This window comes from Saccopteryx bilineata, chromosome 1 (genome assembly GCF_036850765.1).
Source record: "Saccopteryx bilineata isolate mSacBil1 chromosome 1, mSacBil1_pri_phased_curated, whole genome shotgun sequence".
Classification (NCBI taxonomy): domain Eukaryota; kingdom Metazoa; phylum Chordata; class Mammalia; order Chiroptera; family Emballonuridae; genus Saccopteryx; species Saccopteryx bilineata.
This window is the reverse complement of record NC_089490.1, coordinates 156,133,414-156,158,905: the sequence shown is the minus strand read 5'-3', so window position 1 is coordinate 156,158,905 and position 25,492 is coordinate 156,133,414. Positions and strand designations below refer to the sequence as shown.

Sequence of the window (25,492 nt, the reverse complement as noted above, 5' to 3'; positions counted from 1 at the left end):
GGCCCTGGGAAGATTTCTTGCCCTCTCTGTATTCCTTTCTTCATTGACAAGACAGGAATGTTGCCCATCAACACTTCAGGGTCATGGAAAGAACTTTTGTGACATTGATAGAATATCTAGTTGTGAAGGCAGCCATCCAGAGGAAAGCTGAGGGGGCAGCGACAATATTCAGGGATCAACACTTGGGCCTCATCCGTGGAGCTCAGTCCCCTCAAGCCAACAGCAGCCACGCCCCCAGCCCTGCCTCACCCAGATTCCAGGTCACCCCAACCTGGAAAAATTGCTGCTTCTGCCTTCTCACTGCTCCAGAACCCCTCCAGGAGCCCCCTATCTTCAGGACAGGAGTGACAGTGGGGCAGGGGGCCTTAGGGACAAACTCCTAATAGTTGCAACCCCAGGCCTTCCAGGATTGACCTGTATCCAGCAGCAAACCTGAAACGCCTGTGCAACAGTTAGACCACAAGCCGAGTCAGGGAGGGGAGCCTTTCTGCATCACTTCCCAGGACCAGTCTCACACTCCCTCAAAGTTAGGAACAGCATTTCAGGCAGAAGAAACCGCCTGCATAAAGACCAGGACATGGGACCCGGTAGTAAACAGTTCCACGGCTGAGAGCACGGTGGGGAAGGTGGGGAAGACAGGTTGAGGTAGTGAAAGCCACTTCACGGGGCAGCAGTGGGTAACCCAAGGAGATTGTGGGGAGCAAGATATCTCAGGTCCCCCACCTTGGGGGAAGGCAGAGAACCCCAGCAAAGACTGTTTAGGGAGAAACTCAACCAGGGCTCTTTCCTCTGTGGCTTTCATTTCCTGGAGAACCACTTCCCCTTCTGCAAGACCATCTGAGAAGCCCCCAGCCCCGCCCATCCCAGGACTTTCGGACTAGGACTGTGCACTGGGCAGGCACTGCTCCATTCAAGCCTGGCTCTGTTCTGACTTGCTGTATGATCTTTTGCAAATCCCCACCGTTCTGTGTTCAACAAAGAAAAGTGTGTCGCACTCTCCTAACAGCCACACTAGCTAAATTTTTCTTCAAAAGATTAAATCGACCTGTGGTGGCGCAGTGGATAAAGCGTCAACCTGGAAATGCTGAGGTTGCCGGTTCAAAACCCTGGGCTTGCCTGGTCAAGGCACATATGGGAGTTGATGCTTCCTGCTCCTCCCTCCTTCTCTCTCTCTCTCTCTCTCTCTCCTCTCTATAGTGAATAAATAAAAAAAAATAAAAAAATAAAAAAACAAAAGATTAAATCATTTGGGCTCTGGCAGTAGCAGGTGCAGTGCTGGTTGAGTGCTGATTTGACAAGTTTCAGGAGAATAGACAATGAGGTACAGAGAGAGGGAAGGATCTTGGATTTGATTGATGATGCTTGTCGAGAAGATAAGCTGCTTTATGAGTATATTGCAATACTACTGAATAAGCTTCCTGAACCTGAACAGGACAACAGTGGTACCACAGAATCTGTTAAAGAACAAGAAATAAAGTGGACCAACTTGGCCTTACAGTACCTCCATGAGAGCATTCCCCCCTGTAGGAAACTGACACCTGGCTCCTTCTTCATGAACATTTTTATTTTTAAGTAAGTGAGAGCAAGGGAAGCAGAGAGACAGACTTCCACATGCACCTGGACTTGGTCCACCCAGCAAGCCCCCTATGGGGCATGCTCTGCCTATGGAGGGCATTGCTCCATTGCTCAGCAACTGAGCTATTTTTAGTACCTGAGGCAGAGGCCATGGAGTCATCCTCAGCACTGGGCCGACTTGCTTGAATCAATTGAGCCATGGCTGTGGGAGGGGGAGAGAGAGAGGAAGAAAAAGAGGTGGGGAGGGGTGGAGAAGCAGATGGTCGCTTCTCCTGTATGCCTCTACCAGGAACTAAAGACATCCACATGCCAGCTGATGCTCTACCACTGAGCCAACTGGCCAGGGGCCAGACTTTTGTGTGTGTGTGTGTGTGTGTGTGTGTGTGTGTGAGACAGAGAGACAGAGAGAGGGACAGATAGGGACAGACAGGAAGGGAAAGAGATGAGAAGCATCAATTCTTTTTTTTTTTTTTTTTTTTTTTTTAAAGAGAGAAACAGATGGAAGTAGGAGCCAGAAGCACCAACCCTCAGCAGTTGCTTTCTTTTTTTTTTTTTTTTTTTAATATTTTATTTATTGATTTTTTTTAGAGAGAGAGGAGTGAAAGAGAGAGACAGAGAGAGAGAGAAGGGGGAGGAGCAGGAAGCATCAACTCCCATATGTGCCTTGACCAGGCAAGCCCAGGGTTTCGAACCAGCGACCTCAGTGTTCCAGGTCGATGCTTTATTCCACTGCGCCACCACAGGTCAGGCCAGAGAAGCATCAATTCTTCATTGCAGCTCCTTAGTCTCTTTAGTTGTTCATTGATTGCTTTCTCATAAGTGCCTTGACCAAGGGCCTGCAGCAGAGTGAGTGACCCCTTGCTCAAGCCAGCGACCTTTGGGCTCAAGCCAGAGACCTTGGGGTCATATCTATGATCCTACGCTCAAGTCAGCAACTCCGCACTCAAGCTGGTGAGCTTGCACTCAAGCCGGATGAGCCCACGCTCAAACCAGTCACCTCAGGGTTTCAAACCTGGGTCCTCTGCATCCCAGTCTGATGCTCTATCCACTGCACTACTGCCTGGTCAGGCAGGGGGCCAGACTTTAAAAAAATTATTTATTGGTTTTAGGGAAAGAAAGGGAGAGAGAGAGAAAGAAACATTGACATGTTCTTGTATGTGGTTTGACCAGGGATCAAACCTGGCAACCTTCCCATTTTTTGGATAACACTAATCAACTGAGCTATCTGGCCAGGGTCATGGATTTAAAAAATTACATAGATACAAAATGTTTTATTTTGGTCTCCTAATTCAAATCTTGATTGTTTTCTCATATGTGCCTTGATGGGGGGGGGGCTACAGCAGACCAAGTGACTCCTTGCTCGAGCCAGTGACCTTGGGCTTAAGCTGGTGAGCCTTGCTCAAACCAGATGAGCCTGCGCTCAAGCTGGCGACCTCAAAGTCTTGAACCTGGGTCTTCTGCATCCAGTCTGATGCTCTATCCCCTGCGCCACCGCCTGGTCAGGCTAAACTTATTTATTTATTTATTTATTTATTTTGTATTTCTCTGAAGCTGGAAACGGGGAGAGACAGACAGACTCCCGCATGTGCCCGACCGGGATCCACCCGGCACGCCCACCAGGGGGCGACGCTCTGCCCACCAGGGGACGATGCTCTGCCCCTCCGGGGCATTGCTCTGTTGCGACCAGAGCCACTCTAGCGCCTGGGTCAGTGGCCAAGGAGCCATCCCCAGCGCCTGGGCCATCTTTGCTCCAATGGAGCCTCGGCTGCAGGAGGGGAAGAGAGAGAGAGGAAGGAGAGGGGGAGGGGTGGAGAAGCAGATGGGCGCTTCTCCTGTGTGCCCTGGCGGGGAATCGAACCCGGGACCTCTGCACACCAGGCCGATGCTCTACCACTGAGCCAACCGGCCAGGACCTAAACTTATTTTTTTTTAAGTGAGTCAGACTCCCACATGCGCCCCAGCTGGGACCCACTTGGCAACTCCCGTCTGGAGCTGATGCTCAAATCAACCGAGCTATCCTCAGTGCGTAAGGCCAATGCTCAGTCCAATCAAGCCACTGGCTGCGAGAGGGGAAGAGAGAGAGAAGGGGGAGAGAAAAAGGAAGAGAAGCAGATGGTTGCTTCTCATGTGTGCCCTGACCAGGAATGAACCCAGGACTTCCACGCACTGGGCCAACACTCTTATCTACTGGGCCACCAGCCAGGGCCGGCTCTTTGAACTTAAAGTTCTTCATTCACTAGCTTGCGTTTAAACATGTTTGATTAAATATTTGCCTTTAACTCTAATTTTGCTTTACCAAGACAGTGACCCTTTGCTCAAGCGAGTGACCTTGGGCTTTAAGCCAGTAACCTTTGAGCTGAAGCCAGTGACCACAGGATCATGTCTATGATCTTGCGCTCAAGATGGTGAGCCTGCACTCAAGCCAGTGACCTCAGGCTTTGGAACCTGGGAAATCAATGTCCCAGGTTAATGCTCTATCAACTGCACCACCACCGGTCAGGCTGGATACATTTATAAATTAAAGAGTGTCTGACACATCCCTCTACTCTCCCTATCACTTCTTTTGATGCCTCTGGAAAGGCTCTTTGGCTAGATGGACTTTTTTTTTTAATCCAGGAATGGGATTTATTTCACACCAGGACCGCCCTCTCCCACAACTGTTCAGATATAACTGAAATACTGGAGTCAGTATTTAGTTATACATTTATATGAGAACTTGGATTTGCAAAACATATATTTATTTCTTGAAATTGTTTGCCTTTATTAAGTGGTGTCTGTCTTGTTCTTTATTTACATTGTAAACTCTGTGGTAAGAGGCCTTGGCTTAGCCTGCCCAGGTGGTGGCACACTGGATAAAGTATCGGACTGGAACACAGAGGACCCAGGTTCAAAACTCCAAGGTTGCCAGCTTGAGTGCGGGCTCACCAGCTGGAGCGCAGGGTTGCTGGCTTGAGCATGGGATCATAGACTTGACTCCATGGTCACTGGCTTGAGCAAAGGGTTGCTCGCTCTGCTGCAGCCCCCGGTCAAGGCACATATGAGAAAGCAATCAATGAACAAGCAATCAACAAACAACTAAGATGCCTCAATGAAGAATTGATGCTTCTCATTTCTCTCCCTTCTTGTGTGTCCCTGTTCTTCTCTGTCTCTTTCAAAAAAACAAACAAACAAAAAGAAGCCTTGGCTTATACTTCTGTATCCATCATTGAAAAACTGAAAACAGCCCCGCTGGATAGCTCAGTTGATTAGAGCATCATATCGATATGCAGAGGTTGCCGTGTTTTTTTTTGTTTGTTTTTTTTTTTCTGAAGCTGGAAACAGGGAGGCAGTCAGACTCCCGCATGCGCCCAACTGGGATCCACCTGGCACGCCCACCAGGGGGAGATGCTCTGCCCATCCGCCCATCCGGGGCGTCGCTCTGTCGCGACCAGAGCCACTCTAGCGCCTGGGGCAGAGGCCAAGGAGCCATCCCCAGTGCCCGGGCCATCTTTTGCTCCAATGGAGCCTCGGCTGCGGGAGGGGAAGAGAGAGACAGAGAGGAAGGAGAGGGGGAGGGGTGGAGAAGCAGATGGGCGCTTTTCCTGTGTGCCCTGGCCAGGGAATCGAACCCGGGACATCCGCATGCCAGGCCGACGCTCTACCACCGAGCCAACCGGCCAGGGCCAGAGGTTGCTGTTTTGATCCCTGGTCAGGGTACATAAAGAAACAGAACGATGTTTCTGTCTCTCTTTCTCTCCCTTCCTCTCTCTCTGAAATCAATAAATAAATTTCAAAAAGGAAAAGAAAAACTGAAAATAGTTCTGGCCGGTGGTTCATTTGGTTAGATTCGTTCTCATATGTTGTAGGATCCTGGGTCAGGGCAGGGCACAGACAAGAATCAACCAATGAATGCATAAATAAGTGGAACAAATCAATGTTTCTCTCTCTCCTTTCTTCTCTCTAAAAATAAATAAATAGCCTGACCAGGTGGTTGATCAGTGGATAGAACATCTGCTTGGAAAGCGGAGGACCCAGGTTCGAAACCCTGAGCTCACTGGTTTGAGCATGGGATCATAGACATGACCCTAAGGTCGATGGCTTGAGTCCAAGATTGCTGGCTTGAGCAAGGGGTCACTGGCTTAGCTGAAGCTCCCTGGTCAAGGCACATATAAGAAAGTAATCAAGCCCTGGCCGGTTGGCTCAGCGGTAGAGCGTCGGCCTAGCGTGCGGAGGACCCGGGTTCGATTCCCGGCCAGGGCACACAGGAGAAGCGCTCATTTGCTTCTCCACCCCTCCGCCGCACTTTCCTCTCTGTCTCTCTCTTCCCCTCCCGCAGCCGAGGCTCCATTGGAGCAAAGATGGCCCGGGCGCTGGGGATGGCTCCTTGGCCTCTGCCCCAGGCGCTAGAGTGGCTCTGGTCGCAATATGGCGACGCCCAGGATGGGCAGAGCATCGCCCCCTGGTGGGCAGAGCGTCGCCCCTGGTGGGCGTACCGGGTGGATCCCGGTGGGGCGCATGCGGGAGTCTGTCTGACTGTCTCTCCCTGTTTCCAGCTTCAGAAAAATGAAAAAAAAAAAAAAAAAAAAAAAAAAAGTAATCAATGAACAATTAAGGTGCCAACTATGAGTTGATGGTTCTCATCTCTCTCCCTTCCTCTCTGTATGTCTCTCTCTTGCTAAAAATAAATAAATAAGTAAATAAATAAATAAAAATTTAAAAGAATGTTAATTCTAAGATAAAAGAAAAACTGACTTAAAAAATTTTAAACTTCCTGGTATGTGGTGGTGCAGTGGATAGAGCGTTGACCTGGAACACTGAGGTCACCCATATGAAGCCCTGGGCTTGCCTGGTCAAGGCATATATGACAAGCAGACAATGAACAAGTAAGTAAAGCAACTATGAGTTGATACTTCTTGCTCCCTGCCCCCTCTGTAAAATCAACAATTTTTTTTGAAAAATATTAAAAATTAAAAACTGGGCCCTGGGCAACTGGCTCAGTGGATAGAGTGTCAGCCTGGCATATGGACATACTGGGTTCGATTCCTGGTCAGGGCACACATGAGAAGCAACCATCTGCTTCTCCCCCCCTCCCCCTTTTCTCCCTCTTCCCCTCCTGTAGCCAGTGGCTCAACCAGTGGCTCAGCTGGTTGGAGAATCAGCCTGGGTACTGAGAATAGCTCGTGGTAGCCTCAGGCACTAAAAATAGGTTGGTTGATTTGAGCAGTGGCCTTGGGGGGGGGCTGCCAGGTGGATCCTGGTCTGGGCGCATGCGGGAGTCTGTCTTATCTCCCCTCCTCTCACTTAAAAACAGAAATTATAAAACTGAAAACACTGAATGATTGAAATCTCAGTTCTCAAAAAAAAAAAAATTATCTTGGCCGCTTAGCCCAGTTGGTTAGAGTATCATCCCAAGACAACAAGGTTGTGGGTTCAATCCCCAGTCAGGGCACACACGGGAAGCAACCAATGAATGCACAACAACTAAGTGGAACAACAAATGAATGCTTTCCTTCCCCTCTCTGTCTCCTTTCCTTTTCCTGTCCCTCTAAAAATCAATCGATTAATTTAAAACAAGTAAGCTCTGTCTGAATAGCTTGGTTGGTTGGAGCATCATCCCAAAGCACAAAAGTTGCTGGTTTGGTCCCCTGTCAGGGCACATACAGGAGCTGCTCAGTGTTCCTGTCTTGTCTCTCTTCTGCCTCTCTCTCTAAAAAAAATAAATAAATTGAACCATCTGACTTCCCTTTCCCTCAATCTCCCACGCCAAGAATAAGGTAAGATTCTGAAAATCCTGAGTATTGTACCTGGTTTGAACCAGGGACTCAGCGGACTCCATTGATGGGGAAACTGAGGCACTGAGGCAATTGTGTTGTTCTGCCTCTGGTGAAGAAGAAATAGGGAAAAAGAGGCCCTGAGGGAGGGTCCCATGGCCCACACCTCCACTTTCTGGCTTCTTTAAAATCAGGCATGAGGAGTCACTCCACAGGCCCTGACATGTCCCTGTTCTGCTTCTGTCTCCTGCAGGACAGAAAACTTTTTCCATGTTCAAGTGTGGAAACTGAGGCCCAGAGAGCAACACTGGGGTGGCAAGTGAGAGACTGCCCTTGACCATGGCTTCTGCTGACTGCTCTGAATTAGTCCTCTTTCTAGAAAAAAGTGAAGGCTTTCATAGACCAGTGGGGTTTGAGCCCTGACACCAGACTTTGTGCCTCAGTTTCCCCATCTGTTGAGGGAGGTTGGAGTAAGAATGAAATGCTTATTTGTACTATATCCAGAACTCAGGGCTGCCTGCCTTTCACCAGAACCCTAGGGACAGGAAAGAAGATGGGTCCACGTCAGAAAAAGAAAGCCCTTCCCCAAGCCCCCAACTCCAGAGGCATAGTGGGGAGGGGGTGGGCTGCATCTCACTTTTTCTTTCTTCCCCAGTGCTGGCTCTACTCCCAGACAAAGCTAGGGGCAGAGAGTTCCCCGACAGCCCGGTTCCACCAGCCCCTCTCAACACCTGCCTCTCACGAGCTGCAGACTCCGGGGAAATGCCCTCCAGCCTCTGATTCTCCCTTTCCCAACTGTTAAGTGGGATCATTGCAGGATCCAAGTCGCAGGGGTCATCATCAGCACGAAGGGAGTTAATACAGGGGAACAGCTCTGGGAGCAACGAAGGTGCTCCTCAAGTGCCACATCTAACTTTTCAACATACGTTCTCTCTCCACCAGCACGCTGTGACTCCAGCTTTGGTGCTGGAGCCAGACAGTTCCCCTGAGGACCCCTGCAGCCCCTTCATCCCTTGTCTCTACTTGTTGCCCCAACTTCACCCATAAATTGTTTTAAAATTTGAAGTTATTAAATTGGTTCCATTTTTATTGGATTTCAATCAAATACAGCAGAGTGGGTTGGGAGGCTGGGAGGGTCTTGGTTCATGATGGGACAGCGGTGGGGGTAGAGGGAGCTGGAAGGTTTCACTATGTGTGACATTCTGTAAATCCTAACACTGCTGAGAACGTGCCCCCACTCTTCTTGATGATGATGCTAAAGGCACTTGGATGTCGTTTTGAAAGGCCCTCGGAGTTGCCATGGCAACCAAGGTCAGGAGAGTGCTAAGAGGAAAAGAAACTAGTTGGTTCTGCCCAACTCAGGCAGGGTCTGGGGTTCTGGACACGCCCTTTGGCCCTCTCAAGTGGGGTTGGGATGAAGTCCCTACCCTGGCTGGCCATGGTCAGTGGGCCACCACCCCACCATGCTGGCTTGTATGCACATCATGGAGGCAGGACTCGGCCACCAACATTCTGGGCCACAGCCCAGAGAGATCAATGTCCCCTTCCAAGTTCTGAATCTTTTGCTCAAAACCTCCAGGGTTGACTAGACTTTCTCTCTGGCTCATCTCAGAAGATCTTGGGATATCCAGGATTCAAGTTTGCCATCAAACTTGTTCATGGGCCCAGCATCTACAGAAGAGGACACCTATGGTCCAAGTGGTCCTCAGTCATGGACCAAGAAGATTACACAGTGGGTGGGAACGGAACTGGCTTTCAACCTTCCTACAAGGTCCTTGAGAACACTACACTAACCTCCTGGTCTGCGGCCAAGCTTCTTCCTGGTTGAGGTCAGGCCCTACAATGTTTCCTGTGCCCCTTCCCCCCAGCGATGCTCTGTTGTCTGGCCGAGGTAGAGAGTGGGGGCAAAAACCAGGCTGGGGGAGGAAGGTCTTGGATGGTTCCTGTCTGGTGTCTGAATACTTCTGCAGTATCTCAGCTCCTGTGTGCTTACCCCCCAAAACGGGAACTCACTTTCTGAAAAGCAATGGGACAGTGACCTTGGGGAAGCTTTTTCTTAACCTAAGCTACAGTCTGTCTATGACTCTCTATTCTTTATACCTAAAGTTGCAGAGACCAGGGTGCTTCTGTCACCTACTCTCAACAAACCAGGTCGAGGCCCCCCTATAGCCTGAACCCCTGTCCTGGTCTTCTTCCTATTGCTACCTTGCAGTGCATATAACAGGGACCCTGAGAGTCATTCATACTCTCTGGTCTCATTCCCCAAGTAAGCAATGGGAAACAGGGCTGGCTTGTGGGTAGACTCAGGATTGAAGGTCACTACAGCTGGCTCGCTGGAGGACACCCCAGAAGCCATGCTCCAAGAGCAGGGGCCAGGGAAGCTGCCCCTCTGGTGTAGTGTGAGCTTGATAATCAAGTTCCGAGAGTGGTGGAGGAACCTGGGGAAATGGCTTCTCCTAGTGGCAGCCCGCTTGCTGGGCCAGTGAGTTTGGGGGGTGAGGGTGGGACCAGCATGTTGAGGACCACTTAGCGTGCTGGGCACCCTCAGGGTGAGCTGACTAGTTTAACAAGACCTTAGCCAGCTGAACAGGAGCTGGTGTGTCCCAAGTGCGAGCTATGCGAGTTGGGTGTATTCCAAATGAGCGCTGCTTGTCCCACATGTGAGTTGTACACTCATAAGAGCCCTGTGTGACCATGGTGAGCTCTGGAATCTGGGGCACCTGGCTAAGTGTGTGCGCTGCACTTTAGAACTGTGTCTGATTGTGTCCTGGGCATGAATATGTGTGCACTGGGTGTGAGGTGTGGGATGTCCAGGTATGAACAGTAGAGGCTTTCATGCACCCACCATGTGTCCTGAGTGTAGACCATCTCTCTCAGGTGTGAGCTGTTAGGGGGACCTGGGGACAGCTGCTGTGTGCCTCCCAGTGTGAAGTGTTAGTGGTGAGGACCCTAGGATCTCTGAGTCCCCCTCACCTCCTCACAGCTCAGTGACCACTCAGGGCCAGGAAGACAGGGGAAACCTTTAGAAAATGCTTGAGAAACTGCAAAAGACACATCCTGATGAAAAAAAGTCCTGTGGTTGGATCTTTACAAAAAAAAAAAAAAGGAAGTTCTGTCTGGAGTCAGCTTTCAGCCACTCCTCTGGAAAATGCATAGGTGTCATCGGATAGGGCTGGTGGGGATAGAAACGGAATCTCCTGGCTAGGCCCAGAGCCCACAGTCCCAGCAGGGCAGTTGGAGGTCATCCCTGGGACCCCTCAAATCATCTTCATGTTGAACTTGCGGGCACTTCCCTGGCCGGCGCCAGCGGCGGGACCGTCTACCTTGCGGAAGGAATACTCCACGGAGAAGTTGTTCTTGTGCTGCCCACGGCCCCGGCTCCATACGAAGAGCAGCAGGAAGCAGAAGAGGACGACGCCCAGGAAGGTGATGCAGCCCATGGCTGTGGACACGAGAATAGTGGTGAGGTCCAGCGGGAAGCGCGCGGCTGCCTGCGTCTCGTTGCGGCCCTCGCCCAGGGTCCGGTTGGCGGCTGGCTCTGGCCGCACCGTCAGCGTGGCGAAGTAGGTGTCGTTGCCACCCGCGTTGCTGGCCACGCACGTGTAGGTGCCGCTATCCTGTAGTCGTGCGTCCCGGATCTCCAGCGTGCCCCCGGGCAGCACGCGCGACCGGCCGGCGCTAGCGATAGTCACTGCACGGTGCTGGGGCGTCACCCAAGCCACGGTGGGTGCCGGCTCGCCTTCCGCGCGGCACTGAAAGCGCACGTCCTCGCCCGCGGTGGCGGTGACCTGCTGCAGCCGCCGCTCTCGAATCTTGGGCTTGCGGCACACGAAGTACTCAAAGAGTGCCGAGTCCGGCAGGTTGCGCAATGCGTCCCCACGAACCTCCGCAGGGGTGGCGCAGGCCGGCAGCCGTCCGTCGAAGTTGAGGGTTTTGCGGCGCTGCACGATCCACAGCAGGCGACAGTCGCAGGCCAGTGGGTTTCCATCCACGCGTAGTGTCTCCAGAGTATTGACCGAGTGGAAGGTGCTCTCCTCCAGCGTGGACAGTAGGTTGTTGGAGAGGTTGAGCAGGCGGATCTGACGCAGCCCCAGGAAGGCCTGTGGCTCGACCACGGCCAGTAGGGCCCCTGCCAAATGCAGCTCACGCAGGCGGATCAGGTCGCGGAAGGACCCACGCGGCACTGTGCTAATGGGGTTGTGAGACAAATTCAGGCAGGTGAGGTGAGCCTGGTGGCGCAGCGCGGCGGCTGGCACGGCGGTGATGTTAGTGTGGGTGACCGACAGTGAGGTCAGGTTGAGGCCCTGCAGGCTGCCCGGGGCCACCTCTTCCAGCAGCGGCCAGTTATCAATCTCCAGGTGCAGCAGGCCCGGGAGCCTGCGGAAGTTCTGGTCCTCCAGGGCAGCAATGGCTAGGTGGCGCAGCCGTAGGGCGCCCAGGCCCCGTAGGTGGCTTAGAGACTCGCCTGACAGAGCTGTGAGATTGCAACGCTCCAGGGTCAGCTCCTCCAGCGCCATCAACCCTGCGAAGGCCCGGCGCGAGATGAACACCAAATCGTTGTCGCCCACCTCCAGCTGACGGAGGCTGCGCAGGTCCTGGAAGGTGTAATCTAGGAGGATGACCAATTTATTCTCGCTTAGGTCCAGCAATGTGAGGTTGTCCAGGCGCGTGAAGACCCCGGGCGGAATGAGCTTGAGCAGGTTGCCGCGCAGGCGCAGGACACGCAGACGCGGCAGATTGGCGAAGGCCCCAGGCTCCACGTGCGCGATCACGTTCTCGCTCAAGTCCAGCTCCTCCAGCAGCGGCAGGGCGGCCAGGTCGCCTGGGTTTAGGCAGCGGATGCGGTTGCGGCTGAGCTCCAGCAGGCGGGTCTCAGCCGGGATGCCTTCAGGCACAGCAGTCAGCCGGCGCCGGGGACAGGCCACCGTGCGCGTCTGTGCTGTGCACTCACAGCGAGATGGGCAGCCCCCTGCTGGGGGCGGAGCTGCAGGCAGGAGCAGGAGCTGCAGGCTCAGGACACACAGCCAGCAGCAGGTCATGGCGCGGATCCTAGGGAGCCTGGGCTTAGGGCCCTGCCACCATCCTCATGGGCACCTGGGGGCGGGGGCAGCATTAGCACTGGAGTCCTGCCTCCCCACCTCGCCCTAGTAATGCTCGCGAGAAACCTTTAGCCACTCTGGGACCCGCGATCCCACTCCTGGGTGTCTACCAAAAGGACCAAGTACACAGAACCTCACAAAAACCTGTACATCCATATTTACAGCAGCAGTATTCTATTAGCCAAAAAGTGACAAGAACCCAAGGATCCACATATGGATGGATTAACACAAAGTGGTCCATCCACACGCTGGAATATTACTCAGCCATGAAAAAGAGTGAAAAAAATGGCACTCACTACAACATGGATGGAACCTTGACAACATAATATTCAGTGACAAACCAGACACAAAAGGCCACACAGTGTGTGATTCCATTTATATGAAATGTCCAGAACAGGCAAATGCAGAGACAAAAGGTGGACTGGTAGTTCTCAGGGGCTGGGAAGGGGGACAGGGAACTTCTTTTGGGGTGATGGAGTGTTCTGGGATGATAGTGGTGATGGTTACACAGTCTTGTAAATATACTAAACCCACTGAATTTGGACCTTAAATGGGTGAATTTTATGTTTTGTGAATTTTTCTCAATTAAAATAGTTGCAAAAGAAAGCATTTATTGAACTAGAGAATCGTGTAAATATAATGTAAAAATTTTGGTGTGTCCCCCCCCCCCCCCCCCCCGCCATTTATTGAGTGCCGAGTGTATAGCAGACTCTGAATACGCTGAAGAACAGGGCAGGCGTAGATCCTGCTGCCTGGGGTCTCACATTGGTTCAGTGAGGATATAGGTGGTCTACATGTTCCCCACACCCGAGTTCTTACCAGGTCCCCCACCCATCTTGTCCTCCTTGACCTGTCTACACCAGTCGAACCATCACATGAAATTATAGAATATATTAAAACCCTTTTCATTGTTTCTCCCCCAACTGGATTGTAAACTCTCTAGGGTGACTTAATCAGAACCAAAACTGTACCTGAGACACAGCATCTGCTTGATGAACATCAACAGATTCAATACACTTGAAAGTTTTAATGTATACAACTTGACCAAAAGTCTGCCACACAATTTAAAGATGCATTAAAACAAAGTTTAATAAGAAAAAAAAACCAAACACCCACAGGTAAGGAGACCAGAGGATGCAATGATGGAGGCTGTGAGGGAAGCCTCCACAGATGGATGTTGATCACAGTGACTCGAGTGATGAAGGGGCAACTTCAGACCAGGAAAGGTGACATATGAGCTGAGATTCTAGCGGGCAGAATTGGGTCCCCCAAAAAGATAGTTCAAGTCCTGACCCTGGTACCTATAAATGTGGCCTCATTTGGAAGTAGGGTCTTTGCAGATGTGATTGGTTGAGATGTGGTTATACCTGAGTAGGGGGGCCCTAATGTAATGACTGGTGACCCTATAACAAGAAGGGAATTTGGACATGTATAGATGCACACAGAGGGAATAAAGCACATGAAGATGGGGGCAGAGACGAGTGAGGGGACAGGAAGAGAGCTTCTGTAGTTGAGAATATGATCACATGAGGAAACAGAGGGACTCCCGGTCTCCAGGAGGTCATGGGTCTTAGGTCCCTGTCCCCAGCTGGGGAATATAGTAGGGAGTCTGAGGGAAAAAGCAAGGACTGTTTGGTTGTACTTTCTCACTGCAATTGTCCTAATCCCAACCTGGGCATTACAGTGAACATAATCCTTCCCAAAGCAAGCCTCCCTTCTGAGGCTGTTTTTCTAGGTCACTCTTCCCCATGTTGTTGCCCTGGACAGCACATAGCAAAGCTGTGTTCTAGGTGGGAAAAAGAGCCAGAACTGAGGGTTCCCTGTCCAGTCGCTCATCTCATGCCTCTGGCAACTTCCTACCTTAAACCTGCCTTTGGCTCTGAGGTCATTCCCAGTTCCCTGTTGTGCTGCTCCCTGTTGTCAAGGGAAACTCCTCCCTGGCCCAGGAATGGGGGACAAGGCCCCAGCAGTCTTCTTTGGAGAAGTTGGGACCTCCTTGGCTCTGTCTTATGGAGGAAATGGCAGATATTTTTCAGCTTCCCAAATACAGATTCCTTGTGGGGGCAGAGCTGACTGGTTTGTTCTTTCAGTAGGAGAGAATTTTTTTTTTTTTTTGTATTTTTCTGAAGCTGGAAACGGGGAGAGACAGTCAGACAGACTCCCGCATGCGCCCGACCGGGATCCACCCGGCACGCCCACCAGGGGCAACGCTCTGCCCACCAGGGGGCGATGCTCTGCCCCTCCGGGGTGTTGCTCTGCCGCGACCAGAGCCACTCTAGCGCCTGGGGCAGAGGCCAAGGAGCCATCCCCAGCGCCCGGGCCATCTTTGCTCCAATGGAGCCTTGGCTGCGGGAGGGGAAGAGAGAGACAGAGAGGAAGGAGGCGGGGGGGGGTGGAGAAGCAAATAGGCGCTTCTCCTATGTGCCCTGGCCGGGAATCGAACCCGGGTCCCCCGCACGCCAGGCCGACGCTCTACCGCTGAGCCAAGCGGCCAGGGCCAGTAGGAGAGAATTTTATACCCCTAGAATAAAATTCAAAGTCCTCCCCAGGGCCCACAGGCCCTGCACAACCTGCTCCCCATTCCCTCCCTGCCCTCACCTCTTCCTTCTCCCCCCTTTGCTGACTCTGCTACCGCCACACAGACATTCTTGCTGTTTCTCCAAGATGCCAGGCACCATCCTGCCTCAGGCCCTTTGCACATGGAGTGCCAAATACCTGGAACAGCTTCCCGGCATGGTTCTTTCCCTGGCTTTATGTAGGTCTCACCCCAATGTCACTGGTTACTCTATGTATTAATGTTCCCCCCTTAGTCTTCCTGAGATGTCATTTAAACCCTTGTTTAATGCATCATCATAACCATCATCACCATCATGGCGAACACTTCTATAGTTCCTACTCTGTGCTAGCCTGGGGCTAAGGGCTCCACATGTATTGTCCCCCTTTAATTCCCACAACAACTTCATGGGGGTCTGATGTCACCCCCACTTTACAGATGGGAGCACAAAAGCTCAAAGCAACTTGAGTCACCAGCTCAGGTTCACATCAGAGGTGACAGGGGCAAGTCTCAGGGTGAAGTTAGTGGCAACACTTGTTAATCTTTTTATTTTATTATTATTATTATTTTAAGTGAGAGGAGGAGAGATAGTGAGACAGATTCCCACATACACCCTGACTGGGATCTCCCCAGCAACCCGCCTGGGGCCAATGCTCAAATTAATCAAGCTACTTTTAGTGCTTGAAGTTGATGTGCTTGGACCAACTGAACTTATCCACTGTGCCCAGGGCCAATGCTCGAACCAATTGAGCCACAGGCTGCAGGAGGGGAAGAGAGAAGTGGGAGGGGAAGGGAAAGAGAAGCAGATCACCACCTCTCCAGTGTGCTCTGACTGGGAATTAATTGTACCTGGGATGTCCATATGCCAGGTCAATGCTCTATCCACTGAGCCAACTGTCCAGAGCCCATTATTATTAATATTATTAATTTACAGAGCCAGGACAGAGTCCTGGCAGCTCATACAGCTAGAATTTAAAACATAGTTCTGTTTTTTACTTTTTTTTTTTTTTTACAGGGACAGAGAGAGAGTCAGAGAGAGGGATAGATAGGGACAGACAGACAGGAACGGAGAGAGATGAGAAGCATCAATCATTCATTAGTTTTTCGTTGCGACACCTTAGTTGTTCACTGTTTGCTTTCTCATATGTGCCTTGACCATGGGCCTTCAGCAGACTGAGTAACCCCTTGCTCGAGCCAGTGACCTTGGGTCCAAGCTGATGAGCTTTTTGCTCAAGCCAGATGAGCCCGTGCTCAAACTGGCAACCTCAGGGTCTCGAACCTGGGTCCTCTGCATCCCAGTTTGACGCTCTATCCACTGTGCCACCGCCTGGTCAGGCCAGTTCTGCTTTTGTTGGATCAATTTTTATCATCACCTCTATGCTGGTGCCCCTTATGCGTCGATTCATTTGTCAGTCAGTCAACTAATTGATACCATGTGCTGAGCATTTTCCAGGTGCTGAAGACACAGCGCATAGAAGACAAAGAGGTCAGCTTTCTGGGAGCTGATGGATATGATACAGTGTCTCCTGTCTCAGGTGCATAAATGGAGAAAAATAAATCCAGGAAAAAGGCAATGGTGGTGTCCAGGGATTATAATGATCTAATTTATTACTGAGACAGGATGTTCATGCAAAGACTTAGAGGAGGAAGGGAGCCAAGCAGATGGCAGCAGGAAGAGCAGTCCGCAGAGGGCACAGCAGGGGACGAGGCTGTGAGGGTGGCTCTGCAGTTTAGGCACAGAGGCTGAAGGACAGGTGCTACGGTCAGAGATGAAAATGGACTTTTCAAAAATGTTAAGTTGCAAGGAATTTAGAAAAAAATAGTTACCATAGTATGAAGATAAGGATAATATCAGGAAGGAAGTACTCAAGTGACAAAGGTTGGGACAGTGAGGACACAGCTACTGTGATAGTCACAGAAAGGCTGGCAGGAGACCTCAGTTCTAATGGGCTGCGTGACCTCTGATGAAAAACACAGCCTCTCTGCCCGGTAGCTTATTGGTTAGAGCATCATCCCAACATGCTGAGGTTGCAGGTCCAATCCCACACATTTAAGAATCAACCAAAGATGGCATGAATAAGTGGAACAACACATCGATGTTTCTTGCTCTTTCTCTCTTCCTGTCTCTTAAAAAACAAAACAAAACAAAACAAACTTTCTGGACCTGGCCTGTCAAAAGAAAGAAGAACCCTTGGGGCACTGGAGCTCTAGCTCTATAATTACTCCCAGGTTGAGAGGACAGCTGGTCCATGGGTCAGGAGGGGAGCCATTCAAGCTGTGACCCAGTTTGTCAACTCTAGCCTCTCCCTCAGGCAGGGCCCTGTCATCTCCTCTATGGGGGGTTGGGAGTCACAGAGAGGGACTTGTAACTGGGCTAGACCTTTGATGCTTCCCTCTAAGGTTCTGGTTCCCCCACCTTGGGGGAATGCCTGGTTCTTGGAGAGGGAATGGTGGTGACTCAATTCTGCCTGCAGGATCCCCATCCCCTCACTTTCTTGGACACTACCTGGGCATGACGGTGGGAGGGCACACAGGAGGATGGTCTCAGGGAAAGCCCAGCACGGAGACTGCAGCCCAGATGCCTGAGTGCCCTCAGGTTCTGCCACTCTCAGATGATTAAGGGCTGGGCACCCCAAGCAAGCAAGAGACCCTTTCTGGGTCCCTCCCTGTTCCCTCTCCTTGGAGAGCTGCGTCTTATGGTGGTGTTAAAAGGCCAGGACTTTCAGTTCCCAATTAGGATAGGGGTCTGGATTCTAGTCCTGCTTCTTCAGGGCTAAGTTTTTAGGGTCCTCCAGATCCACTCCTTCCCCAGAGACCTGCCACTCACCTGGGGCCTCTCCTGTCCTTCCAGGACTAAACAGCACCATTCACTGATGACTTAATTTTATGTCTCGGTCACCACATCTCTGATCTCCAACCCCAGGATTCAGTCATATCCCTGACCTCTACCAGGAGGCCCCAGAAAATATCAACCTGACCCCTGGCAACAGGACAGTCCCTGTTCCCCACTCCTCTCACACAGGTTGTATTCATTGAAAGTCTACTCTCATATACCCAGCCGAACTGTTACCAGGTCTCCAGCTGCTGTCAGCTCCACTTTCAATACATCTCAGATCCACTCCTATCTGCATTTTCTGCCTCCACCAGGCTGTCCCACCTTCCAGCAAAGGCTCCAGCTCATACCCCCGCACTCAACAGACATTCTTCCTTCTCTGCCTCAGTATTCCCATCTGCAGAATGGGACTAGGGGTGAGTGAGATTCTCTGCTGACATAGGGGCTGGGTCATTCTCTGAGTGGGCCATGCTGTGCACTGTGTGGTGTTGAGCAGCATCTTTGGCTCCACCCACTCAATGCCAGAAGTACCCCCAGTGTGACAACCACAGATGTCTCCAAACGTGTCCCAAAGACCTTGGGGGCAGGATTGACCATGGTGAGACTCTTGTAGAGGGGACTGGGCATACAGCAGGCATCCCCAGCAGGAAATAAGCTGATTGTCAGCCTGTGTTATAGCTAGAGGAGCAGAGGCCCAGAGAGGGGAAGCAACTTGCCCAAGGCCACACAGCCAGTGAGAAGCAGATTCAAGATTCAAACCCAGAACTCTACATCCTATAATCCAGGGTTTTCCCAGGTATGTCCTCCATGGAACCCCGAGTTCTGCCAGCTCTGCAGACACAGGAGCCTGCCCTGTGCCAGTTGGGCAGAACTGTGAGGCTTCAGAGCTGCCTTTGACAAAACAACACTCCCTCCTCCCATGCCACAGAAAGCTCTGGGGTCAGCAAGCATGTGGTGACTGGATGAGGGCGGAGGAGCCTTGGTGACTGGCCTGTGCCTGGGTTTCCTCCATCCCAGAATGCAGGGGAAGGACTGGGGTGGACAGATGACATGTGTTTTGGGGACAGAGATTCACTACCATGAGTGAAAAGCTATAGTGGAGGCCACGGAGGCCTTTGGCAGGGCAGTTGTGGTCGCTGTGGGAAGGAGGCAGGGACCTGTCTGGGAGCAGGTGGGGGGCCAGCCCACATGCAGACACCTGTCACCCAGTCACTCTCCAGGTTTCCAGTCCTCCTCTGTGCCAGTCCCTGAACACAGCGGCATCCCAGCCTTCTTCTGTGCAGTTTTTCCTATTTCAAGTGTTCAATTCAATGTTTTTTAGTACATTCACAAATATATGCAACCATTACCACTATCTAGTTCCAGAACATTCCCTCAGCCCCAAAAGAAAACATTCCCATTAACATTCACTCTCCACTTCCCTCCCCTACCCCCTGACAACTGCTAAACCACTTCCTGTCTCTGTGGATCTGCCTGTTCTGGACATTTCACGTAAATGGAATCATACATGGTGTGTCCTTTCCTGTCTGGCTGCTTTTGGTGAGCATAGTGTCAAGTGGGAAAGCAGACAAGAATCACACAAATAATGAAGTAGGTGGTTCAAGAAAAGTGGGAGTCTGTCTCAGTCTAATGCTTTGTCCAGCATGGCTGGGAGAGACCTGTCTGAGCTGAGACCTGATTGGAGGGCAGTCTTAGAAATGGTGTTCCAGGTGGGGCTAGCCTCCGGGGCAAAGGCCCCAAGATGGGAATAAGCTTGGTGTTCAGAGGAGCAGAGAGAGGCTGTGGCCCGGCTGTGTCTGAGTTTGGGGGTGGAAACTAGGGTTGGTAAGGGTGAAACCACACAGAGCGTTAAGGCCAGAGTAAGGTATTCAGACTCGACTGTGAGAGTAGGGGGGAGCCATAGGAGGTTCTGAGCATGAGCATGACATTTCTGAGTTGCAGCCTGAAGATGGTCTGACCCTATGATGTCACCTGAGCCCAAAAAGTCTCATTTCCTCTCTGGACAGTGATGTCGTGAGAACAAGGAGCATATTATTCCTCTTTCTACTCCCAGTATCCACAGAGCTGGTTTTCCATGGGCCCAATAATATCTAATGAATGGAGCAGAGAATCAGCAAGAGTTCAGAGCCAGGACAAAACTTTTGGGTCCCCATCAAAGCCCGCCCTATTGCTTTGGGCAGACTTTTAATGCCCTGAGTCTGTTTTCTCTTTTGTAAAAGGGACTCCCATGACTAGCAATCACCTTTCTGACTGATAGGGGTGAGAGGTGGCGGCAAATGAGAAGTCAGCTGAGAAGGTATTTTGTATCTGGAAAAGTCTCCACTGGCAAGATGGGGTCAGGAACCAAGTACTAGGGGCTGTTCTGCTCTTAGTCAAGTCTTTACCACATTCATATTTGTTCATTCATTCATTCCACAAGCATTTAATGGACAGTGTCTGTTGTATGCTAGGTGCTGTTCTAGTTCTAGCAAGAAAGTTTTAAACAAAACCAACAAAACCCCTGTCATTCTGTACATGAATGAGAAAGAGAAGAGTTAAACAGGGCACATGTGGGCATTGCTATGGAGAAAATAAACAGGGAAGGTGATGTCTGTGGTCAGTAGAACAACAGCTCCTCAAAGGTGCCCCTGTCCTAATTCCTGAAGCTTGTGAATGTTACCTGATTTGGCAGGGGGATTAAGTGTGCTGAAGAAATTAAGGATGCTAATGAGCTGACGTCCACATCAGGGAGATGGTCCTGGATTACCCTGGGGAGCCCAGTTTTATCACAGGGTCCTCATAAGAGGGAGGCAGGAGGCACTAGCCAGATAACTCAGTTGGTTAGAGAATCTTCCTGATACATCAAGGTTGTGGCTTTGATCCCTGGTCAGAGCACATAAAAGAATTAACCACTGTCCCTCTCTATCTCTTTTTCTCTCCCTCTCCCTCTAAAAATCAATCAATAACATTTAGGGGGCAGAGAGGGAGGCAGAAGGATCAGAGAGAGATGGAAGCGGCAGCGCTGCTGGCTATGAGGATGGAGGAGGGAGCCAAGGACATGGCACCTCCAGAAGCTGGAAAAGGCTAAAACAATTCTTACCTGGTGCCTCCAGGACTAGTCCTGCTCACAACCTGCGTTTAGAACTTCTGACCTTCAGAACTGTGAGATGATAAATTTGTGGTTTTTAAACTTTTTTTCCATTGATTTGAGATGAAGAGGTGGAGAGAGAGAGAGAGAAAGAAGCATCAACTCATTCATTGTTCCACTTAGTTGTCCCATTTAGTTGTGTACTCATTGGTTGCTTCTTTTTTTTTTTTTCTGAAGTTGGAAACGGGGAGGCAGTCAGACAGACTCCTGCATGCGCCCAACCGGGATCCACCCGGCATGCCCACCAGGGGGCGATGCTCTGCCCATCTGGGGCATCGCTCTGTTGCAACCAGAGCCATTCTAGCGCCTGAGGCAGAGGCCACAGAGCCATCCTCAGTGCCCAGGCCAACTTTGCTCCAATGGAGTCTTGGCTGCGGGAGGGGAAGAGAGAGACAGAGAGGAAGGAGAGGGGGAGAGGTGGAGAAGCAGACGGGCGCTTCTCCTGTGTGCCCTGGCGGGGAATCGAACCCGGGACTCCTGCATGCCAGGCCGACGCTCTACCATTGAGCCAACCGGCCAGGGCCCTCATTGGTTGCTTCTTGTATGTACTCTGACTGGGGATCAAACCCATGACCTTGGTGCACCAGGATGATGTTCTATCCACTGAGCAGCCCGGCCACTAGGTTTGTGCTGACTTATTACAGCAGACATAAGAGATGACACACAGGGTCTCTGCAGTGTTAAAGAGGAGGTGGGCTGTATATGTCAGCTTCCGGAGTTGGAAAGGGGCTGAGCTCCCCATAGGGTCTGCGATCAGCATCAGCTCCTCCCCAGGAATGTCCCCCAAAATCTGTCTGTCATGGGAGGACCTGGGAAATAGACCCCTCCTCTCCTCCACCCAAGCTGTCCAACCTACACTAATTTGCCATGAAGCTCTCAACACAAGGGGGAGGCAGAGCGTGAGCCCCTCTCCTTGGAACCCAACCCTTTCCCACTTACCTCCTTTATTCTGAGTGAGCTTTTTCTCTTACAGGCAACATGGGACACATCCTCCTGTCCCCTCCCAGGCTAGGGGATGCTGAAGACTCCTCTGGGCAAGGCCAAACCAGGCTGGACTGGAGGTAGCAGCTGAACCCACAGGGAGGGCCAGGGCAGGTTGAGGAATAGATGCTGGAAGCTTGGCATCTCTGTCCCCAGGCTACTCCTCCCTCTGCTCACTCCCTACCCTGTACTGCCTCTGGGCCCACAACTGAGGCTGAAGGGAGCAAGGGAAGCATGATTTGTCAGGGCCTGGTAACATCCCCCATTCAACTTGACTTGGGAGGTGGGGACCCTCTAACCTGCTTTTGGGGATACACTGCCAACGGCCCCAGGATTGTGCATCCTGTGTCCTAGATCTGAGTGCTCCTGGGGCTCTCAGGCATGACAATTCATTAAACCCTAATTACCCTTCCTCTACTATTAGTCCGTTAACCCTGGGGGGGGGGAGCCCTCCAGACCCACTTTCCTTGCCAGCCTGTTGGAGGTGGGGGAGGCTGTCGATCGCCCTCTGCAGGTGAGGCCTCTAGATCTGGAACCACTTTTTGGACACTCACAGGATACTGCGGCTGTCACCCACTAGCTCAGCCCTGAGGGTGGGAATAATGGAGACCATTTGGAGAAAAGGAGACTGAGGTTCAGAATGGTCCCCAGCTTACCTGGCATCACTTAGCTTGAAAGTCAACATTTGAATCTCAGTCTGATGCCAGCTCCTTTCCACTAAATCCCAGAGCCCTACTGGAGAGTGGAGGGCAGAGGGCTCGATTCTGATGCTCAGGATTGATATGTGCTGGTGGGTGGCTCCCTTAGGCCCACCTGGGACAAGGCTTGTTTGGAAAGTTCTCTACCTGGTGACTAGGTGGTGACTCAGGGGCGACCGGGAATGACAGCATTGTGGGACGAGAAATCAAGCTGCTGCCTTAGATCTGCTTTTAATTCCCACTCAGCAAGGCACCTTCAGATCTGGGCTTAGTTTGGGGGCGGCTAGGAGCAACCACCCCCATTCTACAGATGAGCACACTGAGGCTGAACAGGTGCAAGGCTGAGCTGCTATAATAATAATAATGGTAATAACAATCCCCTATTAACTGAGCTTCTAGATTTTAGCAGCATCAGGCTTGGGCATGGTGCATGGCCATTTGTCTCAGCTCATGTGAGATAAATCTGGTGTTCGTGTATGTTTCAAAACTGGAGCTCAGAGAGGGGCTGTCCTTTGCCAGAAATCACCAGCTAGGACAAAAGGCTGGGTTTAGCCCTTCTGAGCCCCATCCCATGGCTGGGTGGCCCCTGTCATCCAAAGTAATCCAGGCAGAGTGTGAGACTGCATCTGTGGCGGAGCCCCGGGTAGGCTCATGGGGTCTTCCAGCTCAGATCCTGTCTCACCGGATCTCACCTTCCAGCTGCCGTTTTGAGGCAATGAGCCCACAGCCCACCCGGGCCTAGACTCCAGACAAAGACCACCACCTCAGCATCTGCACACTTGTTTTCATTGCCTAATCCACACTGAGACCCTGTGTTCTCCACCTCTGGGCACTCACCCACCACAACCTTTCCACCTGACAGAACCCTCTTATTGCTCCTGGTCTCAGCCCTGCTGGCCCCGAAGCTCCACCATCATCAAGTCCCAGATGGTTCCCTTGCCTAGTGCCATGTGATGCCATATGCCCCCTTCCTATCTCCTGCCAGAAGCAAGAGGTTCTCAACCACTTCTGTGCATACATGGATTCACTAGGGGCCACTTGTTAAAAATGCAGGGTCTGGGGCCCAAACCCCCAAAGTTCTGGTTCCTCAGAACTAGGGGTCTGGGGTACATGAGTGTTTAGTGCCCAGGGCACATGTTGAAAAAAGCGGGTTTAAGGTGCTCTCCAAAGGAAGGGCTGGTATTGTTCTTGTGCCCAGACGCAGGCACTGGGTGCTTCCCCACCACAACTTGTTGAATGGGGCTCAGTGGCCTCCTCACCAGACCCCAGAGGCCCTGGGAACATCGAGGCCCAGTTTCAGGGGATGGAGAGAAGCCCCCCACCATCCTAAGTACTGTCTGGACACTAGCTCACAGCACCTCAGCCTTCCCCTTCCAAATTCCTCCCCCCAGGCTGAGATGTTCACAGGCTCAGGGATTGAGCAGGTCCTGGTGTGGACCCAAACGCCCACCCCCTTCGTCTTCTGGCAGCTTGGCACCAGCGCCCCAACCAGACCCCGTAGGGGATGGAGGAGGGAGGGAGGCGGAAGCCTCCATCCCTACTGCTCCCGTCCCCCCCAACCCCAGGCAGTGTCCCCTTCTTTCCCCTATAGAGGAGGGCACATCCCCTCAGGCGTCTTCACTGCCCCAAAGAGACGCCCACCCGGTTCCTGGTTCCTCGGCGCCCCAGTGGAGGGGCGAGGGGGACCCCAGCTTGAGGAGTGGCCCCCAAAGTTTCCAGGGGGAGCGCGGGGGCCTGGCGAGGGGCGATGTGCCCGGGAGGGAAGTACGGGACGAGTCCCCCTGGGGCGAGAATGGGGGCTACGGGGAGCCGGCAGAGTGGGTCGCCGGGCCCGCACGGCCACTCACCTGGGCGGCTCCGCCGCAGACACGGCGCGGGCTGCAGCGCGGGGGCAGTAGGAGCCGACACGAGCCGCCGCCGCCGCCACCACCTCCCGGGCCCGCCGTGCGCGCTCCCGCCAGCGCGTATCCGCCGCGAGCCTCACGGCTGCGCTCCGCCGTGCACGCGGCCTGCTCATTGGGGTGTGGGTTCCCGGGCCGCAGGTGTCCGGGGCTGCGGGGCGCGGGGGGACACGTGCACGCAGGTGCCCGGACGCGCGCCAGGGGGCAGGCAAGGGTTGGGGGATCAGGACGGAGAATGAATGAGCCTCAGTGTGCTCCCCGCCCGCGTTGGGGCGCGTCTGAGGACCCCTGCGGCTATGGTGGGTCTGATGAGGCTGCAGTGCAGGAAACGCAGGGATCCTAATCTGTACCCTTCTGTAATTTAGTGCCTCCTCGATGCCTTATAGTCCAGGTCTCCACCACCTGCCACTTGGACACTTGCCCCAGCCTCTTCCACTCAGGCCAGACCTCCAGGCCCATTCCCCATGTGGGTCCCAGAGGAAGCTTAACCACAGCCTCCAGAACCAACTCTGGCTCTGTGATGCCCTCAGGATCTGTCTACCCTGCCTTCCTCCCTCCCCTCATTCTGGTCCTAGTGCAGATCCCCTTGCTCTGTTTCAAACATGCCACAGTCTCCAGGCTCAGGGCCTTTGTACCCACTGTTCCCTCTACCTGGTTGGAATGCCCTTCCCTCCATGCTTCCTTGGCTAGTTTGTAATAACTTGGGTTTGTCTAACTAATGAGGCCTTTTCATCATCACACTCTCTCCTGGCCTGTGCAGTATGAGGGTGCTTAAGGGATGTTTGTGGGAAAATGAGAGTCTAGCTTTTACATGCAATGAATGGTATGGGGGCCCGCATCCCTGGGAGGGAGCCTTCCTTGTGAGATGAAAGCCATCTTATTGGAGCAGACATCCTAGAATCATGGAACATCAGAGTAAAGTGTCCCTATTCCCAACTCTCAGGCTGGGACATGTGGCTCTCATGTAGAAAGAA

At 52.2% G+C, this 25,492-nt stretch overlaps 1 protein-coding gene and 1 pseudogene across 2 annotated transcripts; one reads left to right on the top strand and one right to left on the bottom strand.

Annotated features, from left to right (window-relative positions):
- Window positions 1-57: 57 nt before the first annotated feature.
- LOC136319400 (anaphase-promoting complex subunit 13 pseudogene) lies at window positions 58-1,576 on the top strand (annotated as a pseudogene).
- Window positions 1,577-8,405: 6,829 nt separating this feature from the next.
- LINGO3 (leucine rich repeat and Ig domain containing 3) lies at window positions 8,406-24,559 on the bottom strand. Of its 2 annotated transcripts, XM_066276833.1 has the most exons (3): window positions 24,465-24,536; window positions 21,878-22,006; window positions 8,406-12,419 (listed from the first exon to the last, which is right to left on the bottom strand). In XM_066276833.1, the coding sequence occupies exon 3, from the start codon at window positions 12,362-12,364 to the stop codon at window positions 10,583-10,585; it is 1,782 nt and encodes a 593-aa protein (XP_066132930.1). In that variant the 5' UTR covers window positions 12,365-12,419; window positions 21,878-22,006; window positions 24,465-24,536; the 3' UTR covers window positions 8,406-10,582. The 2 variants fall into 2 exon arrangements, with proteins under 2 accessions (XP_066132930.1, XP_066132927.1); XM_066276830.1 differs by lacking the exon at window positions 21,878-22,006 and having other exon boundaries at window positions 24,465-24,559.
- Between the last annotated feature and the right edge of the window lie 933 nt (window positions 24,560-25,492).

Excerpts from the sequence above, each read along its gene's own strand:
- LINGO3 (XM_066276830.1), bottom strand. The coding sequence starts at position 12,364 with ATGACCTGCTGCTGGCTGTGTGTCCTGAGCCTGCAGCTCCTGCTCCTG.